Source organism: Microplitis mediator, chromosome 10, assembly GCF_029852145.1.
Source record: "Microplitis mediator isolate UGA2020A chromosome 10, iyMicMedi2.1, whole genome shotgun sequence".
Lineage (NCBI taxonomy): Eukaryota > Metazoa > Arthropoda > Insecta > Hymenoptera > Braconidae > Microplitis > Microplitis mediator.
The window spans coordinates 9,999,863-10,015,197 of record NC_079978.1 but is presented as its reverse complement, the minus strand read 5'-3'; the positions used below and the strand labels follow the sequence as shown (position 1 = coordinate 10,015,197).

Below are 15,335 nucleotides of genomic sequence, written 5' to 3'. Positions count from 1 at the left end.
CATCATCTAAATCTACGCCTCTGCTTTTACTTCCTGAAACAGAAAGTCTTAAGCCTACTGGGTTACTCAAGGTTGTTGACTCAACAACATCATTAGATGGTACGACAACTCATTATAAGAGTCTTATTTATGGTACTTATGTTGGTACTAATTATGCTCAGATTATTCATACATCTTCAAATGTATATTTCTTCCCTGATGAAGCAACTGTCACTTACGATACGACAATAAAGCCTGAGGAAGAAACTGAAGAACCTTTAACAACAATGGGAATTGATACAACAACATCATCATTACCAACTAAAGATGAAACACTTTCTTCTGAAAATAATGAACTTACCACTCCTTTGGAAGAAACAACAGAGAATTTATCGACATTGAATATTGCTCATACTACTCCAATGGAACCAGATATTCCTAATGATATTGTTAATGATCCTCAAGGCCGTAGTGTCAAAGGAGGATCAGCTAAAAATAATATCGATAATGATGGTAAAAAACTTGAATTTGCTACAAGATTACTACCTTCTACTGCTTATAAAACATTTACATATTTCACAACTTTCTTTATTCCTGATGAAACAAATAAAGATTTAACTACGACATCTGTTAAATCACGAGAAGTTGTTTCTTCTGAAGTATCTTATCTTACAGAATTAATTTTACCAAGTGCTACTAATGATGCTTCATCAATGTCAACGGCATCAACAACAATACCTCCCGTAGATACAACATTTTCATCAGTTTCCACAACGACAACACCTTCAACGCCTTCAGAAGCAAGTTCTAAAGCAGAAGATGAAGATTCAACAACAAAACGAGAAGAAATAGAACTTATTTTCAAAACTCTTTATACGACTTACACTTATTTGACGACATTCTTCCAAGAAAGTACATCAAGTGTTTCTAGTCGTGAAGTTGTTGAAACTAATGTTGTAACTCAGACTATTGGACCTGATGGAGTATTTGGTGATGTTGCTGGATTATTTAATGATGATATAACAATTACTCCAACAAAAATTCAAGATAATGTTCAATCTTCAACTGTTTTGATGCCTGAAGAAGACTCGGTGACTTATGAAGCTTCTGCTACTCTAGAAGACTCAACAACTGAAGCTGGTTTAACGACATTGCAGGATCTAGAAGATGGTAAGACTACAATTGAAGACAATTTCAATAAATTATCTATGCTTGAACCAAGTCCTACACCTAGTGTAGTTACTGATTTACCGAAATTTGAAACAAAAACTTATTTCACAACCTACACTTATTTTACAACTATATTTGTTGATGATGAAACAGAAATAGAAACAAGAACTGAGGTCTTCAGTAATATTATAACGGAAAAAATTGAACCAACAGCAGTGGTTCCACCACCACAAGAACCTTCTTTAATTCCAACAACACCAAAGAGCGCACCTGCACCTCCACCAGATATTCTTGCATACTTAGAAGCGATAAAAAAACAAAAATCTCAAGAGGAAGCATTAAAAGCTGCTAAAAAAGTTCAACAAACTGATGCAGACAAAACAACTATCAAGCCTGACGAAAACGAACAAACAACTCTTGATATGTTAGAGGATTCAACAGAGAAAGTATTAGTTGATGGTGAAGTACTTGGTTCTATGATAACCGATGTAATATCTTCATCTAGCTCTAGTGATGGACCAATACTCGAGCCATCAATGGAAAAGAGAAATGTTGGAGCTGCACCCGAAGATCAAGAACTCTCAGAGTCAAATCATCATGAAGTAGAACCAGCGCCCACACTTCTTCTCCGTACAAGTTACACGACATTTACATACTTCACGACAATGTATAAAGGTGACGCGAGCAATGTTGTTTCTCGTTTAGAAACAGTTACAAATGTCGTGACAGAAACAATAAGACCCACGCCGGCGATTGAGATGTCAGCAACTGAAACAAGTACTCTTCCTGTAACTTACTTTACCACATTTACTTATTGGACGACATTTTATCGTGCCGGAGATACGATAACAACGAGCCGTGAAGAAACTGTTAGCAATGTAGTCACACCTGGTGTATCACCAACTCCAAGTGTTCAACTGGGTGTCATCATGACCTATCGACCAGACTCATTGCTCAGCGATGAAGAAGAAACAACAGACAAAGCAATTGCTGATAATGAAGTCATGGAAGTAGGAAAAAGTACAAGCCCTATTCCTTCACCCAAAGAAATAGTTTACTCAGCTCCAGAAGATCAACCAGTAATTGACGTATCAACAATTAATCCAGAACCAACAACGTATTACACAACTTTCACGTACTTTACTACGTCTTATATTGGAAATGAAACAGTTCTCAACTCTAGATTAGAGACAATCACCAGTGTAGCATTAGGAGAAATTCCTAAAGCAACAGGAAGAGCAATCGGGGCAGTATCGACAAAACTTCAGGATCTTGAGACAGAAGAAAAAATACGTACCGTTGAGGTAAAGCCTACGAAAGTAGCTGAAGAGCCTAAAACAGGTTTAATATCAACATTAAAGTCTAGTGCTGTTGCTAATGGAACAACTATTCACTTTACAACCGATATTTATGGTACGTACATTGATGGTTTATATGCACAGTTAGTTCAGAGTAGTACGAGCTTAGAAACTCCATCTTTGACTTCAAGTACTTCAGTCTCACCAACAGCAACTTCAGCCACTTCAGCTCTTCCAACTGGCATTCTTTCATTAAATAAAGGTAGTATTATTGATGCTGATAAAGTGACTACTGTTTACTTTGCTACCAGTCAAATTGGCACACTTATTGATGGGCTCTATGCTAAAGTTATTGAAAGTACTTCAAGTACAAAAATAGATGCCGAAAGAAAAGCTACATTAAAACATCCAGAAGAACGTCATAGAACTGGATTAGTAAGACTTATTAAAGGGCAAATAGAATCTGATAGTGTAACTATCGTTTATCAGTCTCAAGTTATTGGTACAAGTATCGAAGGACGATATGCACAAATTATAGAAAGTACTTCTAGTTATCTTCATGGCTCAAATACAGTTTCTCCGACAGCAACAGTATCTTTTTTTGCTTCTCAAACTCCAGGTCTCCCTTCCCCTACTCCAGTAGTAATTCAATCATCATTATCTGAAGGGAGTCAAGAAGATAATGGAACTAACGAAGAAGAGAATGAAGGAGGAGAAGAAGACGAGGAAGAAAATGAAGATGATCAGAAGCCAAAGAAGAAATCACGTCTTACTTATCCTGGTCGGAAGAGTACATTTACTCCTGCCATTAGACCATTCTTGTCACGGAGCAGACCGACATTTAATCCAAAAAGAAAAGGTGCTCAAGCGGCCACAACAATTACACGAACTGACATCACACCGACAATAACAGCGACGTTAGCTGGAACGAAAGGAAATCGTTTTTCTTCTTCACGAAGTCGACCAGTTATTTTAGCATCCGCAACAGCTTCACTTAACTCATCAAGACGTTTCTCTGGAAGGAAAACACCACTTAGCTCATCACCAACCGGGCCAGCAAATGCACGCAGTAGAAGTTCAGGCAGATTTTCTCCTTCGTCTACATCTTCTTCTGCTCGACGTGGATCTAGTTCTGCTATCCGCGGATCTTCAGCAAGACCAGCTATCAGAGGATCAAGTTCATCATTTGCGGGGTCGTCTTCAAGATTTAGAAATGGCATTAGACCATCCTCAACTTCGATTAAACCCTCTCAAACAATTAGTCCAACAATAGCTCCAGTCACAAAATCTGATGATCAAGAAGATGAAGCAAATGAATTTACTGCAACAACTTTTGTAACAGATGAGACACCTTTCCCAACTGCATTCGATGATTTTGAAGAAACTGCTACCACAATACCAATCAGAACAACAACTGAGTCTTCAAGAAGATCTACTAATCCGCTTCTTAGATTTAGAAGACCATTAAATCTATCTCCAGTATCACGTAGTACTTCTCAACCACGACGAACTACTACTTCTACAACAAGTACCCCAAAAACTCCAACAGTTGCTCCTCGATCTTCTAACGCCCGATCACTTAATTCTCTGACGCTTCCACCATTTTCTTCACGTTCCAGAGGTAATAATCGTCTCTTCCCACCTCGAAATTTCATCAACCAACGTCAACCAGACCCAGTAGAAGAAATTGAAAATCCCGAAGAGAGTGATGTTATTAATCTCGAAAATGAAAAATTAGTTGAAGAAATAGTCGACAACGATTATGAAGGTTCAGAAAATAATAAACGTCGTCGGATTCCCAATAAAACTGATGTGTCCTCTACAACGTCAAGACCTACATATGGTAATAGATACATTTCCCAGAGAAGAAGATCAAAACGTCAAGCACCTCAATTACGTTCATACTCAGCTAATCGATACCGCAGACCTGGAAATATTTTTACGTCAGCAGAAGATCGATCAGATGACGATACTTCTAATGATGAAGATGAAATTGTAAAACCTGGATCTCGATATATCGCAAGAGGAAGATCTCTTTCATCGACTCGAAATGTTGCCAAAAGTACTACCGAAAAATATTCCAGTGAGTCCGGTGAAATTTCAAATACACGAAACAGAAGACCAACTAACAGTCGTGTAAAACCTAGTCCTACTGCATCAACAGGAAGACAATTCACTTTACGAGAAAAGAATCCTTCTTATAAACGTACTTCTCTTACTAAGCAAGATAATTTGAGGAGACCAAATTCAAGAGTCAGAACTACGAACGGAAGACGTACAACGGAGTCTTATGATTCTCGACGAGGTACTACTCCATGGACAATTTCAAGAAATCGAAATATTAATAGAAGAGTACAACCAAGAGGCAGAGGTGGATCACGAGAAGATTTGAATGGTTATGGCAGAGACGATAGTCCAATCACGGTTACTCATTATGTACCAACTGAAGTAACACTTCCTATAGTATCTCATGGTACTACTGAATTTCGTAGTATCATTACAGCTAGTCCAAGTACTGAAGTACTCAATCCAGAAGCTTATAACACAGTAACCGGTGGTGATGGCCGAAAACTTGTTGTACTCGTCAGTGAATCGACTTCATTAAATCCTCTTGGTCAGACTGAAGTAACACGTTTTCTATTACACAGTACACCAACTACCAGAGTATCGCATACGTTAACTACCGTTGGTGGTCGACGTGTTTCACAGTCTCTTATTGTACCTTCAACAGTTTATTCTGTCGAGAATGTTGTATCAACCATTCCAGCATCATTTAATAATCAAAATAATCCTCTTGCAAATATACTATTGTCACAATTGTTAGGTCAATTGGGTCCTAAAAGTCCTAATTTTGCTAATGTCCAAGGGCCTGACGTTCAAGCGACACCAACAACTCAGTATAACGTCAGAACAACAACTTACGTTACAACAATTACTAAAGAAAAAAGTACAATTGTACCTTTGACATTTAGGGGTAAAGAAATTCTAACGACTCTTGTTGATTCATCAACAGACGTTGTCACAGCTACTGAATTTATTACGGATACAGTTCTTGTTACTCCAACAGCAGCATTACCAGCTGCTAATCTAAATTCACTTCTTCTTCTTCTTCAACAATCCCCACAAATTCAGCAGCAACAACAACTTCAGCTACAGCTGCAGCAGCAACAACTACAGCAACAACTTCAGCAACCTCAAGACCCACTATTTTCAGTCGCGCCAATATCCAGTCAAAGTAATTCACTTCCTGGTGAAATTGAGCGTAAACATCAACCAGCAGATCTTGATTATCGACCTGAAGATGATTCTTCAGCGTCAATTGAAGAATTTGATAAACCAGTAGCACATAAAGTTAAATCAGAAAATAAAAAAGTTCATTCTGAAAAAACAATGGATGATTCTTCAACTTCATCCATTTCAAGAAGAAGACGTGATTTGATTGACGAAGTGAGGCCGTCTATTCCACCATCACTTTATGCCCATCCTGAAGCTACATCTGGTCTTAGTCCCAGTGAAGAATTTATGGGTGTACATGCACCAACACAGAGTCTCGAGAGCGTTGTGGGTGACGTCGGACGGCACATTTCCACGTCCATCCGTGCCTAATCCTGTCCTAATTTATATTTCTTTTATTTTTTTTTTTTAATTATACATAACTTAACTATTATTTCTTTCCATACCCAATATAACAGCGTCTTGTACCTTAAGCCGAACGTCCTATATCTCAGCTTATCGTTCATTTTTCTTTGCTCACTTTATTTTATTATAGACGTGAGTCTGAAGTACATGATATTCGGCTTAAAGTATCAAGCTGTCGGAAGTTATCCCTTCCAAATCCTCCAAAGATTCTCTCATCCATCTTTAACTATTTTTTATACATCTCTAAGTTAACTCGTTCCCAATTCTCCTTCTTTATTATTTATTTAAATTTTAACTCACTATTTTTACATACACTCAGAACATTTCAAATCCTCAATTCCATAAATTTGATATCCTTTATTGCCGCACGTGCGCCCACACACTCAACGAAAACTCTCAGAAATGACTTGTGACCAAATATAAAAAAAAGTTTATTATTTATTGAAGACAACTGGATTCACGTATATAATATACACCATGACACGCTTTAACGCTGCGCTAAAAGCTTATATTTTTATATTTAAAAAAAAAAAAAAATATTATTATTATGCTGGTGATTGATGCACGTGGTTTTTGATAAATAATTAAATAATTAAAAAAAAGAGAAAAAAGACAAGACATGGTCTTTTCAGATGATGCTATTGATGAACAAAAATATTCAATTGATGAACAAAGTTACTACGATGATTATTACGATGAACCTGATGATTATGTTCAAACTAAACGAAGAAAAGTGATACGAGTACGAGTACCATCTCATTTATCTCACAATAGAAAAGCTGAAAGAGCACACAAATATACTGTAGTAAGAAAACGACCACTTGTGCCTTACACAAAATCTTCAATACCTGAAAAAATAATTCCACCATCACCGCGACGAATTGTTGTAACACGTGTTAGAAGTCTTGGTGCTCGATCGAGACAATTTGATTATGAAGATTCAATTTATCCTGACAGTACATTACCAAAACGTCATAAAGTTACGGTTACTCGTACGAGAAAATTGAGACCAACTGCAAATATTGGGTTAACTCAGGCACCAAAAACACGAGTAACTAGAAAAAAACTTGTTACAGTACGACCTGTTGCTTCATCAACTCCGACATTTGCTATTATTACGACAGGTTTTTATGGAATTCCTGATAATGATGATGAAGAAGGTGATGAGGGTGACGATGTTAATAATGATGATGAAGGCGATACTGAAGACAATGTAGAAGAAGATGGTAATGTGAAAAATACTCAAAGTGAAATAGATGAGTCAGCTGAATTACTACCGAGTCTTGTAGGTGCAGCTAATGACATTGAAAAACCAGATGTTGAGAATGCTAAAAATGAGGAACTTTCAAATAAGTTTGAGATAGAAATTCCTGCAGAACCTAGTACAATAAGTGATATTACACCAGTAATTATTACCGACAATTTCTTTTTTCCTGCATCGTCCGATAATGATGAAGAAGAGAATGGAGATGTAGATGAGGATGAAAATAATTCTACGACCGAAGAAATTGTTCAAGACATAGTCGATTCGCAAAGGCACGCATACGAAGAATCTGAGAATGAAAAAGTCGATCATGTTCAGAATAATGAGAGTGAAGAATTAATGACGACAGAAAAAATTCCAATAACTGAAAAAATAGAAACAACAGAGTCTTCTTCAACAACAATTGAAAATGTTAACTTAAAGGATTCAAAATCTACTACTCAATCAAGTACGACAGAAGTACTTTTAGAACCATCTTCATCATCATCTCCCGAATCTGAACAAATTTATGATACAACAGAAAATATTAATGAAAATTCAGAAGAAGAACTAAGTGTTGTACCACTAAAACCTTACACAGAAACTTTTTCTTCTTTATTGTCGTCAAGTCTTGAATCTGATCAGCTTTTAATGAGTTATATACCAAGTGTGATTCCATTGGAATCATCTATAAGCCATTCTGAGGATCATCAGTCTCTTTTTGAACCAACTGAAACTCTACAAACTGAATCTTCAAGCTCAAGTTCAAGCTCAACAATGACAACAAAAACAACAACAACGACAACTTTTGTGACTTCGCCAACGCCTGAAGAAATTGAAGCTGGTCTTTCTGACGAACTCTACTTATCCTTATCAAGACCAGATTTCCCACAAATGTTTCCATCTCAATCTCCTATAAATGAGCAGGAGTCAGAGGTGAATTATGAAAATCATTCGCTTCCTGCGTCAGTATCCTTGGAATTCGAACCAATTCCAACTGTTGTTTTCACCGAGACTATTGTTACCTCAACTCGATTAAGAACTTATACTTATGTTGTCACTAAATTAAATGGACTAGAAACTCAGGTGACGTCTTCAACGACTGTTCGACCTCGCGTGACGACACTGACACTGACAGTACCTGTTACAATCATACCCTCCTCAATCGAGAGTGTGGAATCTATACGTCTCAGCACCGTAACGACTGCCTCACGTCGAGAACCCGATGGTGAGTACTATCCCAGTTCCTTAAATTTCATATCAAGGAATTTATTCAATCATCGAGGATTTCTCCAAATAAAATCCTTAGAAACCCATCATACCGTAATTATTTATTCAATAATTTAATATATATAGTTCTTTGCTCTAAAAGATCTTTCAAAAATATTTCTAAATATTTATTCTTTATGTAAAAAAAAAAAATTTCTGTACAAAAAATTTCTTATTCTTCATTTAATTGTTTAATTAATTACTTAATTAATTTTTTTTCAATTTTTATGTTTATAAAAAAACTTGACGATTCAATCTGATCTATTCTTTACATATTTAATTACTTTCTAATGTAAATATTGTAAATTCATTATCGAAATTCTTCATGTTCTGTATATAAATTCCTGTTGTCTATTATAAATGTTAACTATCTTAAAAAATAATAAAAAAATTAAAAATCATAATAATTAAAGACAAAAATAAAACATTTAATGTTTTCTGTTTGAGCTTTAAGAGGATATATATTTAATAAAAAATTGAAATAAACAACAGGACAAGAATCAAGGCGTGAAACAAGGATGATGGATGAAGATGCGGAGGGTGAAGGAAGAAGGCTCAACTTGGCGACACGAGTAATGTCAAATGGGGTAGAAGTTATAGTTGCTGGTCCCACGCCAGCATTGCGATGGGAAAATTCAAATCCACAACCCACACTAACTCTCTCAGACGCAGTTGTTATGCTTATGCCTCAAGAAGATCCTAACGAATTTGTTACCAAGACTTGCACAACGACATTTACTTATTTAAATACCATTACTAAGGATGGCACAACAATCGTTTCGACCGACCAACAGGTAATTTGTTTTTATTTTCATTTTTATTTATACATTCTTTTAAATATATTTAAATCATTTTAAATTTAAATTCAATGTACTAGATAGTATTTATTATATTAATGCATACAATAAAATACTCGTAGAGTAATCCGAGAATTCTTTAAGAAAGTAAAATAATATACGTGACAAGATTAATAATAAATGCTATACTATAACAATGAATGTTATTCTGCTTCAAGGTCGTCGCAAATACGGCAACAGAAGAACGCCATAGAAAGCCAGGATCAGAATCAGCAGCAGTAACTCTTGCTGCTTCGCCCACTTTAAGAACAGAGGTATTCAAGACAACCTACACATATCTTACATTGAACACAGACCATCCGGATGCAGACAACGCTCTAGGAAGCAGTCAGAAAGTAATAACAAATACAGTGACGGCACCACAGCATTACTTAGATATGATTCTAGAGCCGTCTGAAGCATCACCACCTCAAACAAATACTTATCTCAGTACACGTGTCCTTGAAAAGACATTTATTGAAGACGGAATGACAAGAATAGCAACTATGAGTGACACCATTACTCGTCTTATTATCACTGAATCAGTACCACCTCCGCCTCGTCCAACTAGTGTCACCACAACACTTACAGCTCTTGATAATCCTGAGGATACTCTTACGGACATTATGAAAACATATTACATCACTTATACTTACTATAATACTTATCTTGAAAAAGGTAGCAGTACCGTTGTCCGAACAAACGTCGCTACTTCAACAGATGTTGCTGTGGAAAAGGTGAAGAAGACTGGTGTTATCGATACACAGGTGACTGCAACGCCAAGTATTGAACCTATTAAGATATTTGCTACCAAGACTTACTTGACAACTTTCACATATTTCACCACACTACTTCAGGTAATTTTTAATATTTACTACTTTAGTAATCATCTTGATAAAATATTATGTTCATTATTACCAATAACGATAAATTATAATTTTTTTAACTACAGGCTGGCCCTGATGGCGAAACTTCTACGACCATCTCCTCAAGATCTCATGTAGTAGAGAACGTTGTAACAGAATCTATAGCTCCAAGTTTACTTAATGCTGGTTATATGAACCTTTTGACGACAGCTCATCACTCAGATTCAGTAAAAAATGTTGTTACGGGTTCAACAATTATTTTTTTTGATGAAGAAGACCAGATTGATTCATCCAGCACTAGTACACAAGTTCAACCAACAGCTTCTCTAGAGTCATCTGAATCAGTTATCGAAAACTCTGAAGTTCCAGTATCCCAGTCTTCTGAAGCTGAAACAGAGCCTCAGAAAGATGAACCAGAAAAACAACAGAGTGAGCAAAATACAAGTGATTTGGATACCAGCGCGTCTTCAGCAATAACTCACGACGAATTATTAACTCAAGACAACGATGCGGCTGAAAATAATAATGGATCTCCAAGTCGACCGGTTGGAGGTGGTTTGTTGAGTCTTGGATCTCTTGGGATCAATGGGTTGTCTGCTTTGGGACCAGTTATTACTGCTATGGCTGGACTTCTTCAAGGCAAGCCATCAGCTAATCGTCGAAATGATACTATACCGCAGGCTTCAAATCCTCCAGTTGTTAATCAAGAGCCTCAAGAACTCACGACTCAGCGGTCACCAATTTATATACCTGTTGCCGAGTTCGCAGATGGTGATATTGAAACAGCGGAGAGTCAAAATATTGCTGCTCAATTAGCTAATCCAAATCCAAACTTTTTACCGGAAACGAGGCATAAAGTTGCAGCGAGTCTTGTTGATGGTATTCCAATATCTCCTGGAGAAGTTATTACAGCAAACAGTGATGTTATTATTGGTAAGCCTGGTATACTGGCACCCCGACCACCTCAAACATATCTTCAAAATGGAAATGAAAATCAAAACTTTGGAATGAAACCTCCACCAATATCTGTACCTAATATTCCAGTTCATCCTGTTTTGGAAGTGATTAAAGATGACAGACCCGAACCTAGTCGTCATAATCCTCATGCTATTTCTTTAAATTCTAAACGTCCACCGAAAATTCCTCATCACTTAAATAAAGAACCGATGAGAAACGGATTAAAACATGATATTTTAGAGAACGATCCACTTCTTAAACCCCCTGGAAGACCTAATATTGATAAGTATGCTAATCCAAACATCAATACAAAAGAACCTGAGTGGATTTCTAATATCTTCAAACGACCTTGGAGCTCAAAAGATCCATTAATGCCTCCCCCAGCACCACCAACTCCTTCCAGAATTGATCAAGAATTAAATCCGTATCCACCACAAGAGTCTCAACCGTGGACAAATCGTCCTTTAGAGGTACACCATAATCACTCACCGTGGGCTCAAAAAGATCCCATTATCACTGGTACCAACTTAGAAAGCTCTAAGTTAAAACCAGAACCCACACAATTAATAGCTTCTGAGCCAATAATCCATCAAATTCCTCACGTAATAGATCGATCAACCGGTCAACCATTGCTTGTAAATATTCAACCAAGTCAAGTGGCAAATGTCGTTATTCCTCAAGGTGGGACACAGGCTCTTATTTTTGGTGATACTAATGAACCACATATTAGTGGACAATATTTTGATGATCCTTCACCTTATCCAGAACCTGAGGAATATCCTGGCTACACTGGATTTGAAAAACATGAAAATAATCCATCAAATTTTATGATCCCACCTGCACCACCATCGAATAATTATAAATCGCCTTCTCAAAAGCCTCATTCACATACTATTCCTAATTCTAACAATCGAATTTATTCAAAATTTCCTCGGCCACATGACAAAATTGAGATACATACAAATGATCGATCTGAAAAAAGACCATCAGATGTTCAGCTGATTCAAAGACCTGAATCTCATGGACAATCAAATCAAGGTCAAGTACACACAGAAATTTTAGTACATCATTCACCTGATTCAGTAAATCTTAATGCTAATTTAAGACCTCAACCTAACCAACACCAACAAGGGTTTTCACCTCCACGAAGAGATTACCATGTGCCTCCATTGAATGAACTTCCACCTCGAAGAACTACAGACATTTCTCCACCTAATGAGGTTTCTCATCATCATCATCATCATCGATATGGCTATCACCATGAGAAGCCGAACAGAACAATTACCAATGATGTTTTAAAACAAAAGTGGAAGAATGATAGAACAAAACCAAGAATTACAGTTGTTCGACCAAGGCCGGCCGTAAGACCACCAAGACCTACTCATTATCCTAATCCAGACAGAACTTCAGGATTTGGAACAAAATTAAAGTATCCTTATCGACCTCCATCACATGTTGCTCAGGCGCCTCACCCACCACAAATTCCAGTCAGTTGGCAAGAAGAGCCTAAAAATGATCAATCTTCTAATGTTAACTATCAACAACACAAAAATCAAGAGCCTCAAGAAAATCTTCCAACTGGAGCAACTGGTTACAGAAATCCATTGATTGGAAATGCTAAGCGACCTATGCAACAGCATCCTGTTCAGCCAACCAGCTATCAGCCATCACCTCCACAAAATCATCACGTTCATCAGCTGCCTCCTGACATAAGTCCTCCAGTTCTACAGAGCTTTGGACAAATTCTTCCTCATCCAGATGAACCTGAAATTCCTTGGTCTGATACACAAACTGAAGCTGGTCCTGATTCAACTGCTGAAGAATCTGAAGAAAGTATAAATTATCATGATGAATTTGATCAACAGCAACAACAACAACAACAACAACAACAACAACAACAACAACAACAACAACAACAACAACAACAACAACAACAACAACAACAACAACAACAACAACAACAACAACAACAACAACAACAACAACAACAACAACAACAACAACAACAACAGCTGCTCCAGCATCAACAACAACACCAGCATCAATTGCAGCAGCATCAACAGCAACATGAACAGCAGTTGCATCAACAACAACAACAACACCAGCATCAACAGCAACAACATCAACACCAGCATCAAAAGCAACAGCATCAACAACAACACCAACTGCAACAACAACTGCAAAAACAACAACAGCAGCAAGAACAGCAGCAGCAACAAGAGCATCAAGAACAGCACCAAAAGCAGCAAGAACAACTAGAACACCAGCAGCAACAGCTAGAACAACAAGAACAGCACCAAAAGCAGCAAGAACAACTAGAACACCAGCATCAACAATTTGAGGATCAATTTACTGAAGAACACGAATATGATGAACCAATTGAACCGATCCAATTTGAATTAGAAGTACAAGATGCGAGCAATCAAACAGAAAAACCGTTCAATAACGTAGAATCATCAACTAAAAAAGTTGAAACTATTGAAGAAAATGCTTTCTACCAAACTAAAACGGAAACTCCACCAGAAAATTATAACAACAATAATTATCCTTCTGTAAATGTCATAAAGCCGTATGAAATTTATGAAGACAACACAGAAACGGAAAATCGAGAAAATGAAAGAATTTCTGATGACAAATTAGGCTATGATGTGATTCAAAGTGTCCCATTTGGTGATAAGGTTACAACATCTAATTCCAAGCCATTTGAACATGACGATACAATTGATTTAAAACCACCTGCCATTATCTCTAAATTTGTTCCTGAAAAACCAACAAAACTGAAACCATTCCAGCATCACCAAGTTGTATCAACGCCACGTCCAGTTTTTGAACACGAAAAAGAAATGTCTATAACACGTGATCCTAAACCTCCCAGTGGTCATGCTCGACCTCCCATAGACTGGGAAACTATTCACAAGATAAACAATGAGAATTATTATTCCAACAGAAGAAACTTGACATTCACCCGAACAAATCATTCTCACGGTAATTCAGACTCTAAATACGTTAACACGGAAAAAATTCGCAATCCCGAAGTTACGTCACCATCTATAGGTACTAGAGTTCATCCAGCATATCCACATATACTTACTAAGCCAAGACCTGTGCTACCGATTCCAATTACTATTTCTTCTGGTTCATCGTCCAAAACAAAACACTCGCAAAAGGATAAAAATAATCACCATAATGAAGAATCAACACTACATTCTGAAAAATCAAATATCCATATGCGACCTATCATCATTCATGCTAAAGATAGAAATCGAGAAACTCTTGAAACCGCTTACCAAACAAATTTCGCAGTACACGAAGAAGAACAAAATTTGCCAAACAATAAAAGAACTCAGTTAATAAATAAAGCAAGTAATTCTAATGAATTAAAAGTTCCTTCTCAAGAAATGATGCCTCCACCAACAACAAAAACAACAAGTCAAGACAATATAAACAATGATAATGCTGAAGGTGACCTTAAACCACCTCCAATCCCTGCAGACGTTGTCGGAATGTCACCACCTCCAGTAGTTATTACAACTACAACTGCGAGGCCTTCATCAACGGCAATAAATGACTCTGGATTAAGACCACCACCACCAAAATACATTCCTTTAGATTCTTCTAAAGTTGTTGGAGAAACTCCACCACCACCATCTTCACCATCAGTACCAAGTGTTAATATGGTGCCACCAACAATCCCAAGGCCAACTAAATCTCGGCCTTTCTTGATGGAATTATTATCTCAAGATATGGTCCCACCACGTCCACCTGTTATAGAAAGTTCTAGGCCAATTGAAATTGCTACTGTTAGACCTGCTATTGCTGTATCCGGGTCTATACAAATTGCAACAGCAGTTGCTACAAGTCATATACCAGTAATGCAGGATATTGTCGAATCTACAATTCCAATTATTCATGGCACTGTTGATCTGCCTATCGTGATGGATGTGTCCGATATTATAAAGTCAGTAGAGACTAGAAAGCCTGAACATGTTAGTGTTTATACAGTTCGGCCGTTTGAAACAAAACAAATTTCAAGGTAACATTTAAAATTGTATACTAGTATATTATAAAAATTTTTTTA

The 15,335-nt window shown here is 37.0% G+C and overlaps 1 protein-coding gene across 3 annotated transcripts in view; it reads left to right on the top strand.

The window, feature by feature from the left end:
- LOC130676677 (uncharacterized) overlaps window positions 1-15,335 on the top strand; it is a 48,413-nt gene that overhangs the window by 27,482 nt on the left and 5,596 nt on the right. For 2 of the 3 annotated variants that reach the window (XM_057483096.1, XM_057483095.1), the window contains 4 exons: window positions 6,719-8,557; window positions 9,091-9,392; window positions 9,614-10,291; window positions 10,387-15,290. In XM_057483096.1, the coding sequence (XP_057339079.1) occupies window positions 6,719-8,557; window positions 9,091-9,392; window positions 9,614-10,291; window positions 10,387-15,290 (7,723 nt within the window). The remainder of the gene's footprint in view (window positions 1-6,718; window positions 8,558-9,090; window positions 9,393-9,613; window positions 10,292-10,386; window positions 15,291-15,335) is intronic. The other variant, XM_057483097.1, reaches the window with a different exon arrangement.